This window comes from Bidens hawaiensis, unplaced genomic scaffold (genome assembly GCF_021521415.1).
Source record: "Bidens hawaiensis isolate Kalapana, Puna unplaced genomic scaffold, B.hawaiensis_p1.1 tig00030837_1, whole genome shotgun sequence".
NCBI classification, from domain to species: domain Eukaryota; kingdom Viridiplantae; phylum Streptophyta; class Magnoliopsida; order Asterales; family Asteraceae; genus Bidens; species Bidens hawaiensis.
The window spans coordinates 84,596-107,418 of NW_027495168.1; the positions used below are offsets into that span (position 1 = coordinate 84,596).

The following is a 22,823-nucleotide window of genomic DNA, read 5'->3' on the forward strand; positions in this document are numbered from 1 at the left end:
ACCTTGTGAGGTTTTGGTTATCTTTCAAACTTACAATGAGCATTTATTTGATAGCTAGAATGCATAAAGAATCTATAGCTAAATTCGATCAATATTTCATAAAAGAATAACAAAGCACAATATTCGATCGAGTAGGTGTAAATGAACCCTTGTCATTTTCTATTGTGACGCTCACTTGTAACCCTTTGACCAAGTATTGTAACTCCCATGTACCTGCATCGAATCAATGTCAGATCATTGACATCTAACAATTGGCTAATATTTGTTTAGAGTACTATATTCAAAAGTTTAAGGTAACAATTTTTTTGAAACTCTCAAATTTAACTACCTTCCTAGCATCAAAACGCTAGCTTGAGGATTTGTTCCAGGAGAGTTTAGTAGGGTTGATCCATCAATTACTCGTAGGCCGTCCACACCAAATACTTTATATTCATCATCAACTACTTCTCCAATGCGACAACCACCATGATAGTGCCACATACTCCTTACAGTGTCCTTGCAATATTGTTCCAATGATGAACTTGTGTTAGCATGTACACGTTGGTTCACCGGTAATTTCAAGTTTAGATCAAGAATATCTTTGGATGTCATATTAGCATACTTGTAGATCAAGAATGCTTTAGTTTCAATTGCTTTTAGAATGGTTTTGATCCCATAAACACATTTTTGCAAATCTTTAGGATCCTTGAAGTAGTTGAATGTTACAGATGGGTTGTCCGTTGGATTAAGGTTTTTAATCTTTAGTTCACCCATAGATAAAGGGCCGTTAATTTTCTCAATGAAAAAACCTCCCATCTGCGAACAACAAAGGTCATTAAGTTTACAAATTCATTTGTTATTAAAAGTTATAAGTTCAAAGTTTGATAAATAGATGGAATTTACCGATGGGGAAAATCCTTGATAAGCAGATGTATTTGCAAAGATAAAATTAAAGCCGCCAGTTTCCTCAATATAGCTCCCAAAGCGAGTAATACCTACGACATGGATTATGGAAGGCTCAACCGAAATGGGAGAAGGAATGAAGATCGAGTTCATTGGGTTATCTGCCATGCCTTTTCCAACCAAAGGTTGTTGAAGCACGACTTTAATCCCATGGGTGTCAAGTTGTTCCTTCGGACCTATGCCACTTAACATCAAAAGTTGTGGGCTTGCAAGAGCACCAGCAGATAATATGATTTCGTCATCGTCTCTACCTTTTAGATACGCAATGTGCTTATTCCGCAAGGAATCTTCAAACACCACACCATAAGCCAACGGTCTTGTTCTTCCTGTAACAAAATCACAAGTTTAGACATGATTAAATCGATAGAATCTAGGCATAGCTGGTGATGTTGGATCATCTACCTACCTTTGGTCCTAAATAAGATTTTTTGAACCGTTGCATGTAGAAGAACAGACAACCCTTTAGGATTTGCATATTGTAGCAAATCTGCAGCAGTATGTCTCGTTCCATTTTCGTCGAAAAGTGTACCACTCACTTTTGTCCCAATGACATGATCATTAGTGAATCCATTATAAGGTGTGACCCCTGATTCCACTAATGCAGCTCGAACTGCCGACTGCCACTTTTGCACCACCGGTTTAAAAACCATAACCTTTTCAGTCCATTCATAAGACTCATGAACTAACTTTTCATCCTTCAATCCAGCTTCCTTATTAAATTTTTGTTCTCCACGAGAATAAAAACCTGCATTAATAGAGGTACCACCACCCAAGACTCTTGCACGGGAATTCACAACACCCTCCGAGATGAACTGCTGAGAGGGAGAATTTGGAGATGCATCTGAGAAGTAGGAACCAAAATTAAGAACATTTGTGATGTTGGGATTTCCATAAGGTGAGCCACCGCGTTCAAGCAGTAAAACTGAGTACTTATCGGATAACGTGGTGGCTAATGGGATTCCAGCGGCACCGCCTCCAATCACAATGTAATCATAGAAAGAAATCTTGGGTGCTTCTGTTGCTTCATGCATGAAGGTATAGTTTGGAGCTGTAGTTAATAAAGTATCGGTTTAGATCATTAGTTTCATTAGGTACATAGACATAAAAACATAATAAAAAAACTATATCAACAAGATAGAGTACATACGTACTTCCGCTAGACGTAACTCACAGAACAAAAGAAAAGCTAAAAGAGCAGATATGACCATCCTTCCCGACTCATTCACCATCCGAACCGATGCACGATTACAACCTTTACGTGTAGATGTCAAGAACTCGTGAAGAAACATAAATTACAAGTTCAATTTCAACAGATGGATATTTGGTGTGTTGTATGGAATGTGGGAAGCTATTTATAATGCGTTGGTAGTTTGAAAAGGTCATATTGGTGGCTTAGAGAGCTTAAAATAAACATATGCATAGTTACAGCAATGCAACTTCCAACAGAACTAATTTAAGCTACTTCAATTCCTTCGTTGACATATCTGGAACATGTCTAATAAACATTGGCTAGCGTGTGTGTGTATAATGTGTATATATATATATATATATACATTCCCACAAGTATTTTCTGATTTGACTAATAATAACAAGAACTGTTTAATTTATTATTGAAATTGTTGTGTCCCGGTGAAGGTGTATTTTTCAATTGCCCATTATTATTTTTTTTTGTTTTTTTTTCAACTTCGTGGTTGTTATGAATTGAATCGGTCTAGTTATTAGAAAGACTCAAGACTATTGAAGAATGTAATCTTTCTTCAGGGATACAACTGGTGTTATCTGAATTTACTAATAATAGCACAAGCTGATTAATTTTTTATTGAAATTGTTCGTTGTTCATTTGAATCGGTCCAGTTATTGGAGAAGACTCAGGACTCTTGAAGAATACAATATTTCTCTATTTTTTTATCAACTAATTTTCTTTTTCCACATTATTTTGTCCCCGTATCTCAAATGAGACAAGAAACTCATAATCATTTGGTTGAAAATATATTTGTTACTATACCAAGCTAGTGGTTAATATTTTTCGGTTCAAACCCAGTATATGTGATGTGGGTTTTTCTTATTATTATTATTATTAACAAAAAACATATATATGAAAGATGCCAAAGTTCATACCAGATAAACCATTGCGCCACTACTAGAAAACAGAGAGTTTTGCTACAAAAAATTTGCTACGCAATTTTTTTTTTATTTATAGCAAATTGCTTCACATGTACAACAAATTGCAACACCAAACAACAAGTTTGGACATTACATAATACAAAACAACAAAACAAACATCTTTCGATACTCTTTTGCTTATACAACGACTATATTTTTTATGTTTTCAAATTTGCATGCTTGAACAAATACATTGAAACCGACCTATGAAGATGATACAAGAATTTCTGTAAAAAAAATAAAAATAATCAATTCAGATGACAGACAGGTTATATGTGTTGTAATTAGTAATATCCGATAATCATTGTGGGAATATATATTACATGAGCCATTGTTTGTTATAATGTTGTTTCGGTATATTGTTTGACATCTTCCCAACATCTGTTTTATTGATTGAACTAGCCAAAATGCTTTCGGTTGGAACATAATTTGCAGTGTACTTGTACCTAAAACACATAGAATTAAATACACATGTTTATATTAAGCTCTAAGCCACCAAGTATGACCTTTTTAAACTACCAATGCTTTATAAATAGCTTTACATATTCCATATATACAACACACCAAATATCAATCTATTGAAATTTAACTTATAATTTTTGTTAATTCACGAGTTCTTGGCATATAAAAGTACAGATTGCAATTGGGCATCGGTTCGGATGGCGTATAAGTCGGAAAAGATGGTCATATATGCTCTTTTAGCTTTTCTTTTCTTCTGTGAGTTATGTCTGGCTGAAATGCGTATGTACTATATCTTGTTGACATAGCAATTTTATTATGTTTTTATCTAATGAAGCTAATGTTCTTAACTAATACTTTATTAACTACAGCTCCAAACTATACCTTCATGCGTGAAGCAACAAAAGCACCCAAGATTTCTTTCTATGATTACATCGTGATTGGAGGTGGTGCCGCTGGAATCCCATTAGCCACCACGTTATCCGATAAGTACTCAGTTTTACTGCTTGAACGCGGTGGCTCACCTTATGGAAATCCCAACATCACAAATGTACTTAATTTTGGTTCCTACTTCTCAGATGCATCCCCAAATTCTCCCTCTCAGCAGTTCATCACGGAGGGTGTTGTAAATGCCCGTGCAAGAGTCTTGGGAGGTGGTACTTCTATTAATGCGGGTTTTTATTCTCGTGGGGAACAAAAATTTAATAAGGAAGCTAGATTGAAGGATGAAAATTTAGTCAATGAGTCTTATGAATGGACTGAAAAGGTTATGGTTTTTAAACCGGTGGTGCAAAAGTGGCAGTCCGCACTTCGAGCTGCACTACTGGAATCAGGGGTCACACCTTATAACGGATTCACTAATGATCATGTCATTGGGACAAAAGTGAGTGGTACACTTTTCGACGAAAATGGAACGAGACATACTGCTGCCGATTTGCTACAATATGCAAATCCTAAAGGGTTGTCTGTTCTTCTACATGCGACGGTTCAAAAAATCTTATTTAAGACCAAAGGTAGGTAGATGATCCAACATCACTAGTTATGCCTAGATTCTTTTGATTTAATCATGTCTAAAATTGTGATTTTGTTACAGGAAGAACAAGACCGTTGGCTTATGGTGTGGTGTTTGAAGACTCTTTGGGGATTAAGCACATCGCATATCTAAAAGGTAAACACAATGATGAAATCATATTATCTGTTGGTGCTCTTGCAAGCCCACAACTTTTAATGCTAAGTGGCATTGGTCCAAAAGAAGAGCTTGATGCCTATAAGATTAAAGTCGTGCTTCCGCAACCTTTCGTTGGTAAAGGCATGGCAGATAACCCAATGAACTCAATCTTCATTCCTTCTCCCATTACAGTGGAGCCTTCCATAGTCCAAGTCGTCGGTGTTACTAAGTTTGGTAGCTATATCGAGGATGCCGGCGGCTTTGACTTTATCTTTACAAAACCCTCAGCTTATCGACGATTTTCCCCACAAGTAACTTTTACATATTTATCAAATTCCTAACTTAAAACATTTAATAACAAATGACTTTGTAAACTTAATGGCCTTTGTTGTTTGCAGATGGGAGGTTTTCTTATTGAGAAAATCAACGGCCCTTTATCTATGGGTGAACTAAAGATTAAAACCCTTAATCCAACTGACAACCCATCTGTAACATTCAACTACTTTAAGGATCCTAAAGATTTGCAAAAATGTGTTTACGGGATCAAAACTATTCTAAAAACCATTCAATCTAAACCATATGCTATCTACAAGTATGGCAATATGACATCCAAAGATATTCTAGATCTAAACATGATATTACCGGTGAACCAACGTGTACATGCTAATACAAGTTCATCACTAGAACAATATTGCAAGGATACTGTCAGGAGTATTTGGCACTATCATGGTGGTTGTCGTATTGGAAAAGTAGTTGATGACGAATATAAGGTATTTGGTGTGGACGCCCTACGAGTAATTGATGGGTCCACGTTACTTAACTCTCCAGGAACAAATCCTCAAGCTAGTGTTTTGATGCTAGGAAGGTAATTAAGTTTGAAAGATATATTGTTTGAAATATAACTTTTAATGATTATTAGCTAATTAGTATAGATGAAAATGATCTGCTTTTATCGGATGCAGGTACATGGGAGTTACAATACTTGGCCAAAGGCTTACAAGTGAGCGTCACAATAAGAAATGATAGAGAATTTATTTGACAAGATAGTATTCATTTGCTCCGAGTCAAACATTCTACATTGCTATTCTTTTACGAATATTAAATTTAACTAATGCATTCTTATTATCAAATAAATTAATGCTTATAAACAACTAAAACTTTGTAACTTCTATTGAAGAGTTATCTTATCGCCTTCTTAATAGAATGTTACTATTTCCACATTCTGTGTTGTTAAGATCTTTACGTCATTATTGTTTTCGAAAACCGAACTCTTTTCGGTTCAATCTATCTGCCTTGCGAATATAGTTTGTTTTCATTTTCGCCGTCTGTATTGAATACTGTTTGCGTGTAGCTCAACTTTTTAACTTCAACAACTCAAAAGGATGTTAAGTTAAATTGGGGAGATATGCATTCGAAAATAAGTTATGTACTGCACCAATTTTATCTTTACCTGAAGGAATGAAGGATTTCATAGTTCATTGTGATGACTTGCATCAAAGACTTGGTTGTGTTTCCACAACTAAATAATGTGATTGTGTCTCGACAACTAATTAAAGGTTCACCAAAAGAATTACACGACACTTTATTTGGAAATTGGTGCCATGATTACAATCAAGATATGGAGACATTATCTAGCATTAAAATGTACAAAGACTTAATCAAAGGAAAATTATTGGTGGCCTAGAATAAAAAGAGATGGCTATATATGTAGGAAAGTGTATGACATGTTCCATGGTAATACTAGAATTTCAATAGCCTTCGAGTCAGTTGCAACAACTAGAAATTCCCGAATAGAAATGCGGACAAAAAACAATCTTTGCAATCAATTTCCTGACAGCCGCTAGAGGTTGTGATGCAATACGTGCGGGTTATAGTCGACATACTGATGAAATCAACCCATTAAATAGGGGAAGATTACCATATGGAATAGCTAGCCAAGTTGTATGTGAATGAGATAATCTCTCGTCATGCTTCTTTCTTATATAAGTTAAATTGCATCCATAAAAGAAATCAAACTATTATTTACTCCTAAATTTTGTATGTTGCATATTTTACTAAGAGAACACAAGTTTACAATATCTATTAATATGTGAGATGGTTTCGTGTTCATAATAATTGTTAATTTACTTAAAAAAATGAAGTTAGCTAGAATAAGGCCATCAGTAATGAACGCCATATGGGATGTGTATTTTTTTAAAGTTTTACCTGTACGAAAAACAGAAAAATATGTTAAAGTAAACATTGTGTAGATACGGATCCATGCTCACCAATTTTTCAACAAGTCAAAGTAAAACCTAGGATAAGCATAAACCATTAAGTTACACAAACGGAAAGTAAAAGTTATATAACGTATATTTATTAGCCTGACCTAAAAATAGTTTCATAATGGTGAAGCAAATGCCAATTAAAACCTAGTTGAGTTTCAACCTAGAAATTATATGTTACAAGTAAAAAAAATCACACCGGCACAGATTAACACGCATGCATACACATAACATGAACTCTAACGCCCGCCCAAGGTCGTCATTGTAACTTCATTAACTGTACTTGAATCACTCGCGGATGTATCAAACTTCTTGGGGTAACTTTCCTTGCAGAAACCGGGTTCCTTAGGTTCGGGTAGCTCCATGTTCTCATAACTTAACATGGCATATACTGTAGACATTTTTGGCCTGTCTTCAGGATATTGTTGTACACACAAAAGAGCAACATGAATACATCTTATTACTTGATTCCCATAAGATGGCTCTAGAACGGTTGGGTCTAATATCTCCAATGGCCGTCTTCTGTTCCAAAGCATCCATGCCTGAGAGAAGAGTTCCGGTAAAACACAATTGATAAGCCAGTGCATATGCATGAGTGGCTGAGTCAGAGTTAATAGTACGGGCAACTTTCACCACTATTTTATGAAGTTTCCCTTATTTTAAAAACTAGAAAATGAATATCGGATCGAATTGCGTATGTAAATATGGTAGTTTTGTAACTTACGTGTCCTAGAAGGTTAAGATCGTGATCAGGATGATGAAAAGCCCAATTCTTATGGCCGCTTATGATTTCCAACACTATAACACCAAAGCTGTAAACATCTGATTTCACAGAGTAATGACCATTCATTGCATATTCTGGAGACATATAACCGCTGCACCAAAAGAAAGTGTTACCGAACATAAAATTTGTAGCAATTGGTGTTGATAAATGATTGAAGAGGTCGGTTCTAAAAATAAAATAAAAATGTTATCCTAAAGGCTAACTTGTAATTTCAGATTAATAGTAATTTGACAATTTAGTCAAATGTATAACATTCCTTCCAATTTGCATATGGTTATACATGTGGTAACTTACTAGGTCCCAATGATTCTTTTTGTCATGTCTTGTCTTTCATCTGTCCCAAATATGCGAGCGATGCCAAAGTCTGAAATTTTCGGGTTCAACTCGCCATCTAGTAAGATGTTACTAGTTTTAAGATCTCTGTGAATGATTCTTAACCTGGAGTCTTGATGTAGATACAATAAACCTCGTGCAATACCCTTAATAATGTGGTAGCGCTTTCTCCATGTCAATAGTTTACGTGTAGGTTTATCTATGTATAGAAAAAAGTAGATTAATAAGAAAAGCTTTTGTCATTTTGATGTTAATTGTGTACATAACTATCAACATGTTTATTTTTTAGGCACACATGCATATGTTACACTACGGCATGACATACAAGTTGAATCCCATTTAATAAGAACTACTTAAAAGTGTAATCTAGAAACATTGTCACTGTAAAATTTGCAAAGGACAATTTACAAATGGTTGAATACATGGTCAACAAATGACTGAACTTAATCTCAAAAAGTGTAATCTAGAAACATCATGCCATTTAAGTAGTAAGTTTATTATATGTTCCCTTTTCTTAAAATGAAGTTTGGTTTGGCACTAAAGTCTTACTTAATGTTTGTTGGAACTCAATAATTGTTTATACCAATCCTCCCATTGAAACTGTAATGATATTTCTATGATGTTCATGTGTTCATTGCAACCCATAACCTATTGATCTAGTGATACGGTGCCTCTTTTTTAGAATCGTGAGGTCGTGGGTTTAAATGTTTGCAATTGTAAGGTAAAGGTGGAAATTTGTTAAAAAATGTGTTGATTGTATAAATTGACAAAATTAATGATTTGCATTAGTTTTTTTTATTTGTTTTTATTGAAGAATAATTAAATTTAACAGATAGCAATTGTATATAATATCGAACTTTTGAGGACGAGGGGATGTTAAGCATACCGTAAATAAAGTTGTTTAAGCTTTTATTAGGCAAATACTCGTAAACAAGCATTGTTTCTTCCCCTTCAATGCAACATCCCAAAAGCCTGACAAGGTTTCGATGTTGTAACTTTGCAATCAAAATAATCTCATTCTTCAATTCTTCAACGCCTTGCGTCGACTTTTCTGCAAGCCTTTTAACTGCTATTTCTTGTCCATTTGACAATATACCCTGTTTCATGACAATATGATCAGATAATGGTAGCATGAATCTTAGAAAAACAACACATATAAAGTAATTGATATACATTGTGATAAGTATTAGCGACAAGTTTAAACAAAAAAAAATGAGATTACAATGCCTAACAATAAAATGAGATTACAATGTTTACTACTGTTGGTGCATAATGTCAATAGTTCATAGTCTAGTGTCTGTAATCCAGTCTGTAATGTTATTTGTGTTTTGTTTATGTTTAAGCGAAGTTACTGACAAGTTCGCTTATCAGGCGAACTTGTTAGTCAAGCGAAGTTAGCAACAACTTCGCCTGAACATATCAGGCGAAGTTGTCGTGTATTTATAAGATAGGTCACGGATTGTTTAAGTGTTGTTGAACGTAATCGTATACGCGTGTGTGAGTCGAGAGACGTGAGAACCAGAGAGTATTGAGTCTGTATTCAGTGATTATATCACGTGTTTCGGTTATAATATAACGTGTGTTTATTCGAAAAAAAAAATGTCATTATCGCTTAAAATTATGTCGGTTAGCTCAGTTTGAAGGACATATCCTCGGATATGTTTGGTCCTCATTTTCTACTTGTAGAGTTTGAGGGTTGCCATTAACTAGATGACTGAAAGTGACCGGGGCGGTTTATGATGAGTTTTTAATCTTTCGCTGAAAATTAGTCGTTCATACTTAGTTAGAAGGACACATACTTGTATGTGGTCGGTCCAGCGGATCCATTGGATCCTCAGGATAACCGTTTACCTGAAGACTTTGAACTGATCGGGGCGATTGAAGTCAAAAAAATTTTTCTTAGGGAAATGAAATTATTTTTCAAGTCTACTACTTCGTAAGAAGTTCTGTTACTATGTTTTAACAGAAAATTGATCCAACCTTGGAAAATGATAGATTTACTGATTCTGTGTGCTTAACTAGTGAAGTTATTAGGCTTAAAAGGCTTTAGAACAGTCATTGTATGTCATGGTAGCTTTTTATGGTGCGTAAAAGTAGAAGTGATACTAACTAAATCTACTCGATTTTATGTGGAAACTTCTTAAGAGTTCTGCATGTCTTCATATATATCTTTCCGAATGATAGGCAGAAAAGCGATTACCCAGTCATACACGAGCCTGTTAGTGTTCTGATTCCCGTGAAGAAAGCGTGTCAAGAAACTGCAGTGATCCAGATTCGGGACTTGCAGTTGTTCTCTATTTGTTTGATAAAAAAAAAAAATTAAATCATTGAGACATTCTTTAACTTGAAATGTCAATCATGATGTAAGAAAGAGAAAGGGAAGCAGAGTCTAAAGAATTTTTAAGGTCAACAGTTTATTATTTTCTGGTTTTGGATAACTTCGCCTGTATAACTCCGCTCCTATATAAAGGAATTTTTAAGGTCAACAGTTTATTATTTTCTGGTTTCAGCGAACTTATTCTCTCCGTAAACCTTAGCGAACTTATCGATCAAAATCATCTGTGTTCTTATTTCGATTCCATTCCGTGATTAAAGGTGTGTAAGGTTTCTAGTATCGTATAATCAATGTTTTTGAGGTTGATCATCGGTCGTCTCGACTCGATTATCGACCTCGTCTTTCGAAACCTTAAACACCCGATTTCAAACTTGTATTTACGTGATAGTAAACCACTTGAACGTATAAAACTTCATAAAATCATGTATTTCGGAGTCCTCGATCTCCGAAATCATCATCTACACGTCGTTCTAAATCCCTAACTGTTGCCGATTCAAATTCGGCGAAGTTACAGTTTAGGCGAAGTTATCCGTAACTTTGCCTGAGGTTTAACTTCGCCTGATTATTGATTTTGAAACAGTTTATGAGGCGATGTTGTGATTAGGCGAAGTTATCCGTAACTTCGCCTGGATCATTTTACTTAACTATTATCAGACGAAGTTCAAGTTGAAGCGAAGTTGTTTCCCAACTTCGCCTCACCTTTAACTTCGCCTATACAGAATTAATCACAACTTCACTCATGGTAACAGGCGAACTTGTGTTATGCTTTAACGTTTATCTAACTTGGTTCGTTTGTTGCAGATATGGCTGCTATTGCTGGAGCAGGTGGTGCAGGCGGTGATGACGGAGGTGATCACCAGAGACAGTTCTTTTCGGGTCACAACATGTATATCACCTTAGACCCGGAAGCGAGCGGAGTTGATGATTTCCACGAAATCATCACCTTCCTTTTACGCTCGAGGATATTCCATGCCATTACGACAACTCTGCCGATTTCCTTGCCCAACATTGAGGATTTCTGGCAGACGGTGGAATATGACTGCCGCGTCGACCCCCCGGTGATGCGTGCAACGGTAAATGGTCAGGATGTTCAGTTCTCGTCTGAACAAATCCGGGTGGCTTTGCAATTCGGAGAGGAGACGAGGGACGACCCGACAGAGTTTGTTGCTCCGTTCCGTGATGGAGCATTTCTACGAATGGGATATTCTGGTCCCTTGGGGGATACACAAAGAAGGAAAGGTTTCTTGCTCGATCAGTGGCGCTTCCTCATGCACGTAATGATTGTCTGCATGTCAGGGAGGAAGGCGGGCACTGACGGGATGGGCGCGACCTTGCAGTCGGCGATGACTGCTCTGACTTATAACAAGCGTTACAGCTTGAGTCAGATGGTCTTCTATGAGATTGATCGACAGCGAAGGGCAATGGGGCGTGAGAGATTCATCATGTATCCAAGATTTCTCCAAATGATCTTGAATCATGTTGCTCCCACGTTGCCTCAACGTCGCCCTATCAGATACGTGGAGAGTGTGAACAAGCGTATCTTTGCTCAATGTAGAACTTCGAGTGCTAGAAGCAAGCCTGAACTGCGTCCTAGGCATACTCCACTGTTTGGGTATTTAATCAACCCGGAGTATGTTCCTGCTAATGGGGACGAGTTTAGAGATCCTCAAACACAACAGGCGGGAGCACCTCAAGATGTACCTGCTGCGCCTGTTGTGACAGCTGCAGAAGAGGTAGACCTTGACGCTGCTTTTGGCGGCCAAGGATTTTTTGACATGGACCGAGTTGATCTTCAAGAAAATATACAGGTCTCGGTTCCACAGAGTACGGGAGTAAATGTTACTAGAGCAGCTACGACGGTGGATGACTCAGATTTTGATGATGTAATGGATGAGGCAAGACGTATGATGGTGACTCAAGAGAGGACGTATGGGAAGAGAAAGAGGACAGATGACGACAGTGAGTCAGAAGAAGAAGAAGACATTCATAAGTTGGTCAGACGTTCAAGAAGGGACAGGACAGGTGCAGGTAGGGGAGCTGGTGAGAGCTCTAGAGTCATACGTTTCGCTCCGCCCGCACTGTCCGGTATGTTAATTGTCCCTACACCATTACAGGTCACAAGGCCAAGCGCCACGGACATTCCCGTGGTGGCTACATCATCATCTGTTGGCCTCCCATCCATCACACTCCAGCTGACAACTCCAGATATTGTATCGTTGCCGCCTCCAACGCTTACTCCGTCGGAGGTTGTTGCACAGGTTATTGAGTCGACAGTGGTTCACACTGCAGGGTTGTCGGTCACGATACCACCTGCGGTTACGTCCACAGCTACTTCTGATGTCCCGGTTTCATTCGAAATCCCTCCTCAGTATACTCAAGACATATCTCACATGAGGTTCGATTTCGATGCAACCCTATCAGACTCGGAAAGAATAGCTGCACTTGAACGGGTCGTGGCAGAACAATCAAGGGTGAATCTTATCCAGACCCAGGCTATTCAGCGCCTAGTAGCAGAAAATCAACTACAGTCGTCCCTCCTGGTTGAACATGGAAAAATTATAGATGCTATGAAGGAGTTCTTGGCATCTCAGGGGGAGACGAGCTGTAAAGGCGACGAGCTCAGGACAAAGAAGAAGAATGACAGAGACGATGATTCCAATGCATCGAAAGGTGCAGGTGGTGAGTTGCCAAGAACTACTCAAGCTCTTGGGACAACCACAGCTCAGGGGGAGTCTGCAGGTGCAGCTGGCGGTTCTGGTGGTGATGAGGTGGTGATGGTAGATGACGAGGAGATGGGAGATGATGTGATCGATGCCTTGAAGGAGTTGGATGATGATATGTTAGATGATGATGATGTGTGTGATGATGATGTGCTGCAATTAGAAGAAATTGAGAAGATTGGTGCACAGATAGTGATAGAAGATGATGTTGAAGAAGGTGAAATTGTAGAGGAGAATGTTGAACACGAGCTTCCAACCGTTGAGAAGTCGAATGTATGTGAAGATACAGTAGTTGATGATACAGAATGGGAGGAGCAGCCTAGATGGAAGGAAGGCTATGCTCATTGGTTTATCAAAACGAAGAAGCCAGTGGTACCTACAATGTTCAAGAAAAGTTATAATATTAAAGGGTACGCTGAGTCAAAGAAAGGCATTATCTGTTGGTTATATGATGAACAACTAAAAGTGTTCGTGGTGAAAAGATATGATGGGATCCAATACTTTAAGAGGACGTTGAGATCTCTAAATACCTTACCTGAGTGTGAGGTAAAGGATTTGGCCAGACTGGGGTTGATTAATAGAAGTGATGATAATATGGCCAGAGTTATTGGGAAGATAGTATGGAAAGAAAGTATTAAAGAGAAAAAGTTTGAGTTGTTAAAACCACAGAAAGGGAAATTAGTTGAAGATACTGAAAGAGGAATGAGAGCAGATGGCAAACCTTGAATGGTGATGAAATATAAGCCAATTCGGTGTTTGAAAGAGGTTCCAATGAAGACTATGCCTCAAGATGTGCTGAAAGATCTGAAATGGTGGTATGTGGATTGCCAGACTGCTGAAGCCGTGATGGAAGACGAAGACGAACAAGAAGTGCTAAGAGTGTATGATCCGATGCATCTTGTTAATTTATCTAAAGCTGATCTGCAAGTGTTAAACGAGAAGAAGATATTCTATATTCCTGCTTGGAAAGACGAAGCGAGGAAATATCAGCGAGTAGTCACGGTCTGTGTAAGAGAGGGAGTGCATGCATGAAGATTACAAGACAAGTGCTTAAAGATAAAGATATGAAGCTACTGCCAAGGGGGAGTCTGTTGGTGCATAATGTCAGTAGTTCATAGTCTAGTGTCTGTAATCCAGTCTGTAATGTTATTTGTGTTTTGTTTATGTTTAAGCGAAGTTACTGACAAGTTCGCTTATCAGGCGAACTTGTTAGTCAAGCGAAGTTAGCAACAACTTCGCCTGAACATATCAGGCGAAGTTGTCGTGTATTTATAAGATAGGTCACGGATTGTTTAAGTGTTGTTGAACGTAATCGTATACGCGTGTGTGAGTCGAGAGACGTGAGAACCAGAGAGTATTGAGTCTGTATTCAGTGATTATATCACGTGTTTCGGTTATAATATAACGTGTGTTTATTCGTATCGTGTGTTTGTTTGATTCGTGTTCTACGCTCGTAACGACCTACGCAGGGATTCCGCACCTGTGTAGATTGAGATATCCCGTGCAGATCCATCCCGGGGACCTACAACTACACATATATAACTCGTGTTTCTGTTTGATGAACCCTAACTCGGTGTGTTCTATAATGTCTAACAATATCTCGATTTATATGGACTAACTCTAATTTCTAGTCAAGTCATTACCAAATATAATAACAAAACAAATAGGAAATGTAACCAATTATGACCAACTTGTCAATATTGGTTCCTCAAGTTTACTAACTTGTGACTTAAAGTTTGAAATTACCAACATCACTTCCGATGCCGACATACTTCTCGGTGATCTCTTCATACATTCCGTCGGTAAATTTTTTACCCGCGTGATTTTCTTTTTCCGAAGAATAATGTAGACAGATTACGAACATGATCCACTTAACATAAATATTTTTATCACTTAAAACCCTCTATTTTGCATTTGCTTTAATACAAACTAGGATAAAGGTTGTGTGATACACGGATGGTTAAAAAAATAAAACAAAAAAGTTAAATTTAATAATATACATAATAACATATCTTATGGATTCATAAGATATAAATAATTACCTAAAATACATATATTAGTAAGAATAATTTGTATTTGTATTTCAAAAGAAATCAAAATGAAAGGCTGGGAATCTATACCAATTAAGAAAAAAAAAGAGGCTAACATCAAATCATCATAGTTAAGTTGGTAAGCCACAAACATTTTAAAAACAGGGTAGTGAGTTCGATTCTCACCAACAACATATTTTTCCTTTTATCATTCATGAAAAAAAAATTATAAAAATAGAAACTTGTACACACCCTATATGGTGAGATGAATGAATTATCTTTGCTTTAATAGTATAGATAGATGTGTGGAAATTAAGAATACACTAAAAAAACATGTTATTCGATGCCCTATCAAAGGTTGATTTTTATTGTTAAAGACGAATATTACTCTATCCTTACTAACTTTTAAATTACAACAAAATATACTCTTGTTCTCAAATTAAACCTAAGAGGTTCACATCACTACCATGAGCTAGTCCCAGAATGTTCAAGGCTACCAAATGTTTATGTCAACCAATATTATTTTAAAAAAGAATGGATTATTTTATATTCATATTTAAATTATTTGTTATTTACGAAAATTTAACAAAAAGAAGTTAAAAATATGAAGATTTCGGTTAAAACATGAAAGTGGTACTTGGTGGTTGCCCAAATGTACACATTGGATCTACTGAAAAAGTTTAGCCTATGCTAGTATACTTTATAGCAAGGTATTTTCCGACCTTTATTTTTCAACCGGTAAATTTTTACTTTCATTTACCCAATTCACTTAATTAACACCGACTGTAAAACAATAACTACTAATTAAACTCGTGCATTATAAGTGCTTAATAAAGAGATACCTTATAAACAGAACCAAATCCGCCTTGTCCAATCTTATTCCTGTCTGAAAAATTGTTACATGCAAGAAAAAGGGTTTCTAGATCGTAAAGAGGTAACTGACATCCTGTGTCTTGATTATCATCGACATACTGGAAACTCCCACATTGTTGAGCTGTTTCAAATCAAGGTAAATAAGGGTTTGAGGCGATGAATAGTAAAATAATGGAAAATATGCCCAAGATGGTAGTGGTTAGAATGAAAGTGAAAAAACACTAGATAAATTTTATAAAAGCGCTTAAACAAAACTAATGTTAGAGAAAGTTATTATCATATCAAAGTTTTCAGAACCCAAATCATCTATTCATATGTTATTGTACCAACAACGGTTTAAGGCGATGAATAGTTAAATGACGAAAAATATGCCCAAGATGGTAGTAGTTAGCGAGGCAGAATATAAGTGAAATTCGCTAGATAACTTTTGTAAAAACGCTTAAAACATAACTATAACTCATGTTAGAGAGTTATTATCATATCATCTTCTTATCTTTATTGTACTAACCAACCAATAGTTAACTACTTATGGAATTACTTGGTATTGTTTTTCGAGGCCGACTATAAGGTCGACCACCCGGCCCGACACCCCGACAGACCCGAAATTTTTTAGTTATATATATTATTTTAAAAAATATATATGTATATTCTTAATGTTTAAACCCAATTACTCAACTAAATTAAGACCTAAACTTTTTCATCTTTGATCCAAAAAATTTTCACAATTTTCGAAGACCACCTGTTGTATTAACCAACCATGTAACTGACACAATGATTAAAGGCTAAAGAACCATAACTTGAAAAATATATTAAAATAAAGATACAGACTCAAAAGTGTAAAATAAAAACGTTTTAATTTGCTTCAAATATATAATTTGTATCCTTTTTTGGTTTTCAATATAAATTAAAAAGATATATTTATTGTAGTGAATTCTTTAAAACAATTGTTCAGTGCATATATTAGTTGAATTCCTGAATCCGGCTCATAGAGATTGGGCCATGTGCGTCTCAGTTGGACCCGGGGTCCCGGGCAATAGAAAACTTGGGCCAAAAGTTCGTTCCTTATTGATTAATGATTATGCATATAGAGTATAGACGCAGCTAGAGGTGCAGAAATTGGGTTTTTTTTCTAATATTCTGGTCGGGTATGGAACCAGTTTCAGGTATGATCGGGTATTAAAAAATTGGGTATTGAGAGAAATCGGGTAGGGTTTGGGTAGGGTATTGAGGAGAAAAACTCAACCCTATGCACCGGTGAAGAGGTAGGTCCCAGCAGAGCCTAGTTGGACCCGCAACTCACCTTGAAAAGGGACGTCTGCGCAGTTGAACCCGCAAGACTCCTTAACGGACGTCTGCGCGGTTGAACCCGCAAGACTTAACTTAAAGGGACGTCTGCGCAGAAACCAACTGGATCAGCAGGACCCACCACGCTCAGAGACGTGACGTCCTTACGCGCAGTACGCAAGTTGTTCCCGCAGGAAACGCCTCCCAATGGTTCCCAAGTACTCCGCCTGTTCCCGCAGTTACGGATACCAGCCATCAGGGAAGGCTACCCGCGCAGCAAGGCTACACGCACAAGGCTTAACACTCATAATAATTCAGTAATCACCTGAAGAAGGAATGAGCAAGCCGGGATCAGTTCCGCACAAAGGCGGGAGGGGGAATACTCCTGCCCAAATGAGCCAGTCCGTACGATACTGAAAGATCTTTTGTACTGTACCTGACGAGGTATGGGCAAAAGATCTGACCAAAGATACGACAGCTCATTGACAACAGTATGGCGAGCAGCATGCTCTTGTACTGTATGTCACTATTAGCCGCTACCTACTCACCAACTCCTGTCATACCACGTGCATAGCCTGTAGTTGGTGGAAAAGGAATAGTACACAGCAGGCCTGGTCACTGTCAGCCGCTGCCTACCCACCAACTACCAGCATGGCACGTGCGTAGGCCACAGTTGGTAGAACAGGAATACTATTCAGCCGGCTACACCTCCTTGGAAACCTACCTTCGGCTATAAATACCCCAAATGGTATGATCATCATATACTATCTCGTATTACATATTATACCTGATATCTGCTCTAGCAATCTCTTAATATACATTTATATTCAAGAGCAATCTAGTCTGATTCTCACGCCGGAGGGTGGTCACAAGGAGGAACCCCCCCCCCCTTCTCAGTGACGAGCTCACGGTGTCTGTTTTGCAGGTTATCAGAAGAACCATCTTTGCCGGGTCTAACCCCTCGTGGGAAACATCTATCTAACCCCCAGGTTATCCGTAATCTGCCCCGGGGCCGATTAGTGTTTCTTCAACCGGGGTAGGGTATTGAGGAGAAAAACTCAACCCTATGCACCAAGGTAGGGTATGATCGGGTTCGGGTATAACCGAGTATGTGTCCGGGTAAGACCGGGTATTAATACCCGGTTTTGAATTTACAATTTTTTTATTCATTTTAAACATGTTTAAAATTTAAATTTGCTTTGTAATTTATAAAAATAATTAAACTATATTACAAAAACCATAAATCCACTTAAGTACAAATTATTTACTTAATAATATGCATTTTAAAAAAAGTTAAACATAAAAGTTGTGAACTAAACATAAAAATATACTATAAAAACTCATGTATTATTTCGGGTATAACCGATGGGTATAGGGTATGACCGGTTCCGGGTATTTACAGGTATAATCCGGGTTCGGTTTTGGGTACGGGTATTGAGCTCAAAAGCATACCATATCCATACCCTATGGGTACGGTCGGTTCTGGTTTCGGGTATAGAATACCAGGGTATAAAAAAACCGGTTCCGAGTATTTTTTGCAGGTCTGGTTTCGGGTACGGGTTTTTTGTGCACCTCTAGACGCAGCCACTCAAGGATACACATACCGGTTAACCGGTATTTCCAAACCGGTTATTGTCAACCCGTTCAAAACCAATTAGGCCAATAATCGGTTCGGTTATTAACCAGTTTCCAGGTTATTAACCAGTTTCCAGGTATGAAAACCCTACCTGATAAAACCGGTTCCGACTATAATCGGACCTGATAGCAAATAAATAACATGAAAAAACCAGTTTAAGAAAAATCAAAACGAACTTAAATCTAGTTTTAGTTGACCGGTTTTGGTGCTCCAAACCGATTCGGAACCATTGGGGTTGAATTGGCAGTAACCAACCAATGCCTAAGAAACTAGTTTCTTGGACATTGGTTAGAAACCAGTTTCGGTTAAAAACCGCTTCCGGTTCGTATAATAGATTTTTTATTTTATTCATTTTATTGAAAACTAGTAAATGTTTACTAGTTTATCCTTCTATTGAAAAATAAATAAATAAAACCATAAAATGCTATAAACTAACTATTAATGTTTTAGAGACTCAGAGCATTCGCATTTAATCCCTTATCTCTAAATTCAGAATTACACTAAAAATTATTACATCTTCTTTCTCCTCTCAATTAAATAATACTTTTTTATACATTTATCATTACCATTTATCTTTCCTTCTCTCACAGCCAATTTCAAAATATATTAAAAAATTATAGAGGATGAACAATAGTTTTTCAAATATATAGAAAATCATTGCATTTCTCTCTACTTTACTCACAACACCCTAAACTAGGGGTGAGCTGGGTTAGACCCAACCCGGACCCGTTTAGTGGTACTTTCAGGATCCGATAACAGGGTCTAATTGGTTCGAGTCTTGTGGGTCTTACTCGGTTTATGTAAAGAGCAAATGGGTCAGACCCGACCTAGACCCGTTTAAAGGTATTCTTAGGACCCGGGAACCAATGGGTCTAATCCGGTTTGGATCTCGTGAGTCTTACCCGGTTTATGCTCACCCCTACCCTAAACCACTCCATACATTATAAAAATCCTCCTCACAAAATTAAATATATTAAATGTGAATGCTCTTGAAGCATTCAAAAAGGAACCCATCCCCATTCACCACCCATATAATTTATAAACCAAAATACATATTTATTCATATAATTCGTTCACTTTCTAAAATCTAAAAAACTTCGAAATCCGATTCCCCTTATATAATCATAATCGATTAAATAATACGTCTTTTCACTCATAACCATTTTAAAATATAAGATAAAGATTCAACAGTGAACAGATAAATACAGGGCTTATTTTAACTTTTTATATAATTAAGAGTAAACTTTTCATATAATTTAGAGCGGGTACAACCGTACAAGGACGGGACTCGAATGTAATGTAAAAGTAAAAATTAACAAAATCACATGTTTTCTTATAATTCAGATATACTTACAGTACCTTTAGAGCTCCGACCTATTTGGTCTTTTCTTCTATGACGAATAATCCATCTAAGGTACCATACGCCACCAGCAGCTAGAAGTACTACACTACTAACTGTTACTGCACTCACTATCTTTACCGTTAAACGTTTCCTCTTAGCATCAGCTATGGATTCTGAGACAATAAAATTTTAACATGATAAGACTAGCTTCATGAATTAATAATATGAAACACATTATGATCACATACTTATTTCCGCGTGTGCCATTCGTATATAAATCTGATCTCCGCCGCTAGGAAAGTTCTTCAAATCAACCAGATCGCCGATCCAACCCACGCATCGACTTCCATTTCCATACACATCGACGTTAGCATACGCCATACAGCTACAATTTTTCAGACATTTCTCTTCACACTGACGACTCGTGTAGTTTTCCCAAACCACCGGATTATCAGGAAATTTCAACGCGTTGTATTTCACAAACCCGTCTTTATGACCACAATTGAGTTCATGTTTCCTCCTACAACCACCCGAATAACTGAATAACCCCCAATCCCGAGGTGAATCGGGTGCAAACCCGCTTAAACATTTACAACTACTTAGTGAATAACAACTCCCATAATGCCCACATTTTGCATAGTTATCACAAGGGTCACTATTGAATGTTAATAATAAGTTCCATTCTTTACTACTATTAACCCTCCAAGTAAAATACTGAAGTAAACCAGTAGATGAAATCACCATTCTAGACAAAATAGACTCATCCAACAACTGGTATTTGAAATAGTACTCTTCAGGATTTGTAATATACAATGTTTTGAACAATGGACTCGATGTTAACGTCGTCCCACCGCTAAACAAGCTCCCATCAAACGGACCCCAGCGGAATAGTTTTCGTGAACCACTTCTTAGAACCAACTGGGGTGCTTCAGGTGGTTCGAGGCTAAACGAGTACTCACCGTCTGAAGGATCAACACTAGTCTTCCATGATCTAAGAACCCTATGTAATCCCACATCATATTTCATTCCTAGCTTCAAATCCGACAAAAGCGTATCGGTTGGATAATCAAAGCTTTGCCAGTAGATGGTATTGGTATTCGTATTCGTATTGTTTCTTCCATCATCTCTAATTACAAGATTTCCAGAATCTAATAACTGTAGAACTGGAGTGAAGTTACCCGAGATGGTTATATTATCGGTAGACCATACAGCACCCATAGAGCGATTATACACGACTAAAACTCCGTTTTCTTTTAAGGAGATCTCACCAAATGAATCACGAATCGGGTTGTTTCGGTTGGCCACCCATACCACAGTGAGAGGTAGATTGTAATACCAAATTCCTAAGTATATATCGCTAGATGAAGCGTTACCGGGACTAAAGAAACCGAATTCGAATCGTTTATTCGATGAAATTAATGTGAAGCCATCAACAAACTTTTGGTTAGGTGGTAAGGTGTCTGTTGAAAGAGAAGTTTGTAAGTTTAGAAAGAGTTGTGAGCATAGTATGAGAGGCAATATAGTACTGATCATGTTTTGCAGGTTTCAATAAAAATCAAAATGTTGATACAAATAATCAATCTCTCCTGTTTGGAAGAGAGAATCATGGATTTGTTACAGACAAAAGTGCATTCAAACAAGCTTTTGGGGACTAGGCAAAAGCAAAGAGCTAATATTTTTTTTAACAATATTGTTAAACCAAGTATGACTTTTGTCTACAAGCCTGGCCTGCCCCCAATTGCCGTGGGATGAAGACTTTATCGATCCTATGGATACCACGTGATGTATAATAGAATATATATGATGAATTGCATGTAGAGTCTAATCACTAATGTTTGACGATGGCTCAACTTAAACCAGGATGTTGTAATGTTAGGTAGTAAATAGTATAGGGGGTCCATTGTAGTAATAGCATAATAGAGGGGGTGGGGTGAATGTAAGTAGTGAATTAGGGTTCATGATCAAGAGCATATATCAAAGGATGAACGGCTCTGATACTATTTGTTAGAATACAAACCGTAATCAAGCTAAATAATTGTAGAAGAAGAACAATCACAGAGAAAAATGAGATTTACTCTCAAAGCATTAGCTACATTCATTTATATCATCCGGTTGTTTAAGTACAATTCACGACTTACATCCATAGTCCCCCTATTATGTTATTACTACAATTGACTCCCTCTGCTATTTACTACCTAACATGTATTGTGTTGGTCGTGTATGAACTAGTAACGTTTCAAGTCATATTAGTTAGTTGAAGAAAATACGAGTTCAATGGAGGTCAAACATATGCTTCCACGCTGAGTGTGGTCAAATGAGAATCTTGAATCCAAAGGTGTGGTGCTCTAAGAGGTGTAGACACAAAGGTATAGAGAAAGCAATCGTGTGATAATGATTAGAAGAGATAGACGCTTCTAGCTAAGAAAAGTGTCATCATCGCCTTTATGGCGATCTCTCCGTGCATAAAGTACTAGTGTTAAGCACAACTTG

At 37.2% G+C, this 22,823-nt stretch overlaps 1 protein-coding gene and 2 pseudogenes across 1 annotated transcript; 1 reads left to right on the plus strand and 2 right to left on the minus strand.

Moving 5' to 3' along the window:
- Window positions 1-304: 304 nt before the first annotated feature.
- Window positions 305-2,010, minus strand: LOC143581241 (protein HOTHEAD-like; annotated as a pseudogene).
- Window positions 2,011-3,521: 1,511 nt separating this feature from the next.
- Window positions 3,522-5,747, plus strand: LOC143581242 (protein HOTHEAD-like; annotated as a pseudogene).
- Window positions 5,748-7,022: 1,275 nt separating this feature from the next.
- On the minus strand, window positions 7,023-22,327 carry LOC143581227 (G-type lectin S-receptor-like serine/threonine-protein kinase At4g27290). The gene is made up of 7 exons (XM_077064049.1): window positions 20,582-22,327; window positions 20,351-20,506; window positions 16,041-16,192; window positions 9,000-9,210; window positions 8,075-8,312; window positions 7,721-7,871; window positions 7,023-7,538 (listed from the first exon to the last, which is right to left on the minus strand). The coding sequence occupies exons 1-7, from the start codon at window positions 21,864-21,866 to the stop codon at window positions 7,236-7,238; spliced, it is 2,496 nt and encodes an 831-aa protein (XP_076920164.1). The 5' UTR covers window positions 21,867-22,327; the 3' UTR covers window positions 7,023-7,235.
- Window positions 22,328-22,823: the final 496 nt, after the last annotated feature.

Excerpts from the sequence above, each read along its gene's own strand:
- LOC143581227 (XM_077064049.1), bottom strand. The coding sequence starts at position 21,866 with ATGATCAGTACTATATTGCCTCTCATACTATGCTCACAACTCTTTCTA. Across the intron at positions 16,193-20,350 it reads AATAGGTCGGAGCTCTAAAG|CTCAACAATGTGGGAGTTTC; the intron begins GTACTGTAAGTA and ends GATTTGAAACAG. Across the intron at positions 7,872-8,074 it reads AAAAGAATCATTGGGACCTA|CGGTTATATGTCTCCAGAAT; the intron begins GTAAGTTACCAC and ends CTTTTGGTGCAG.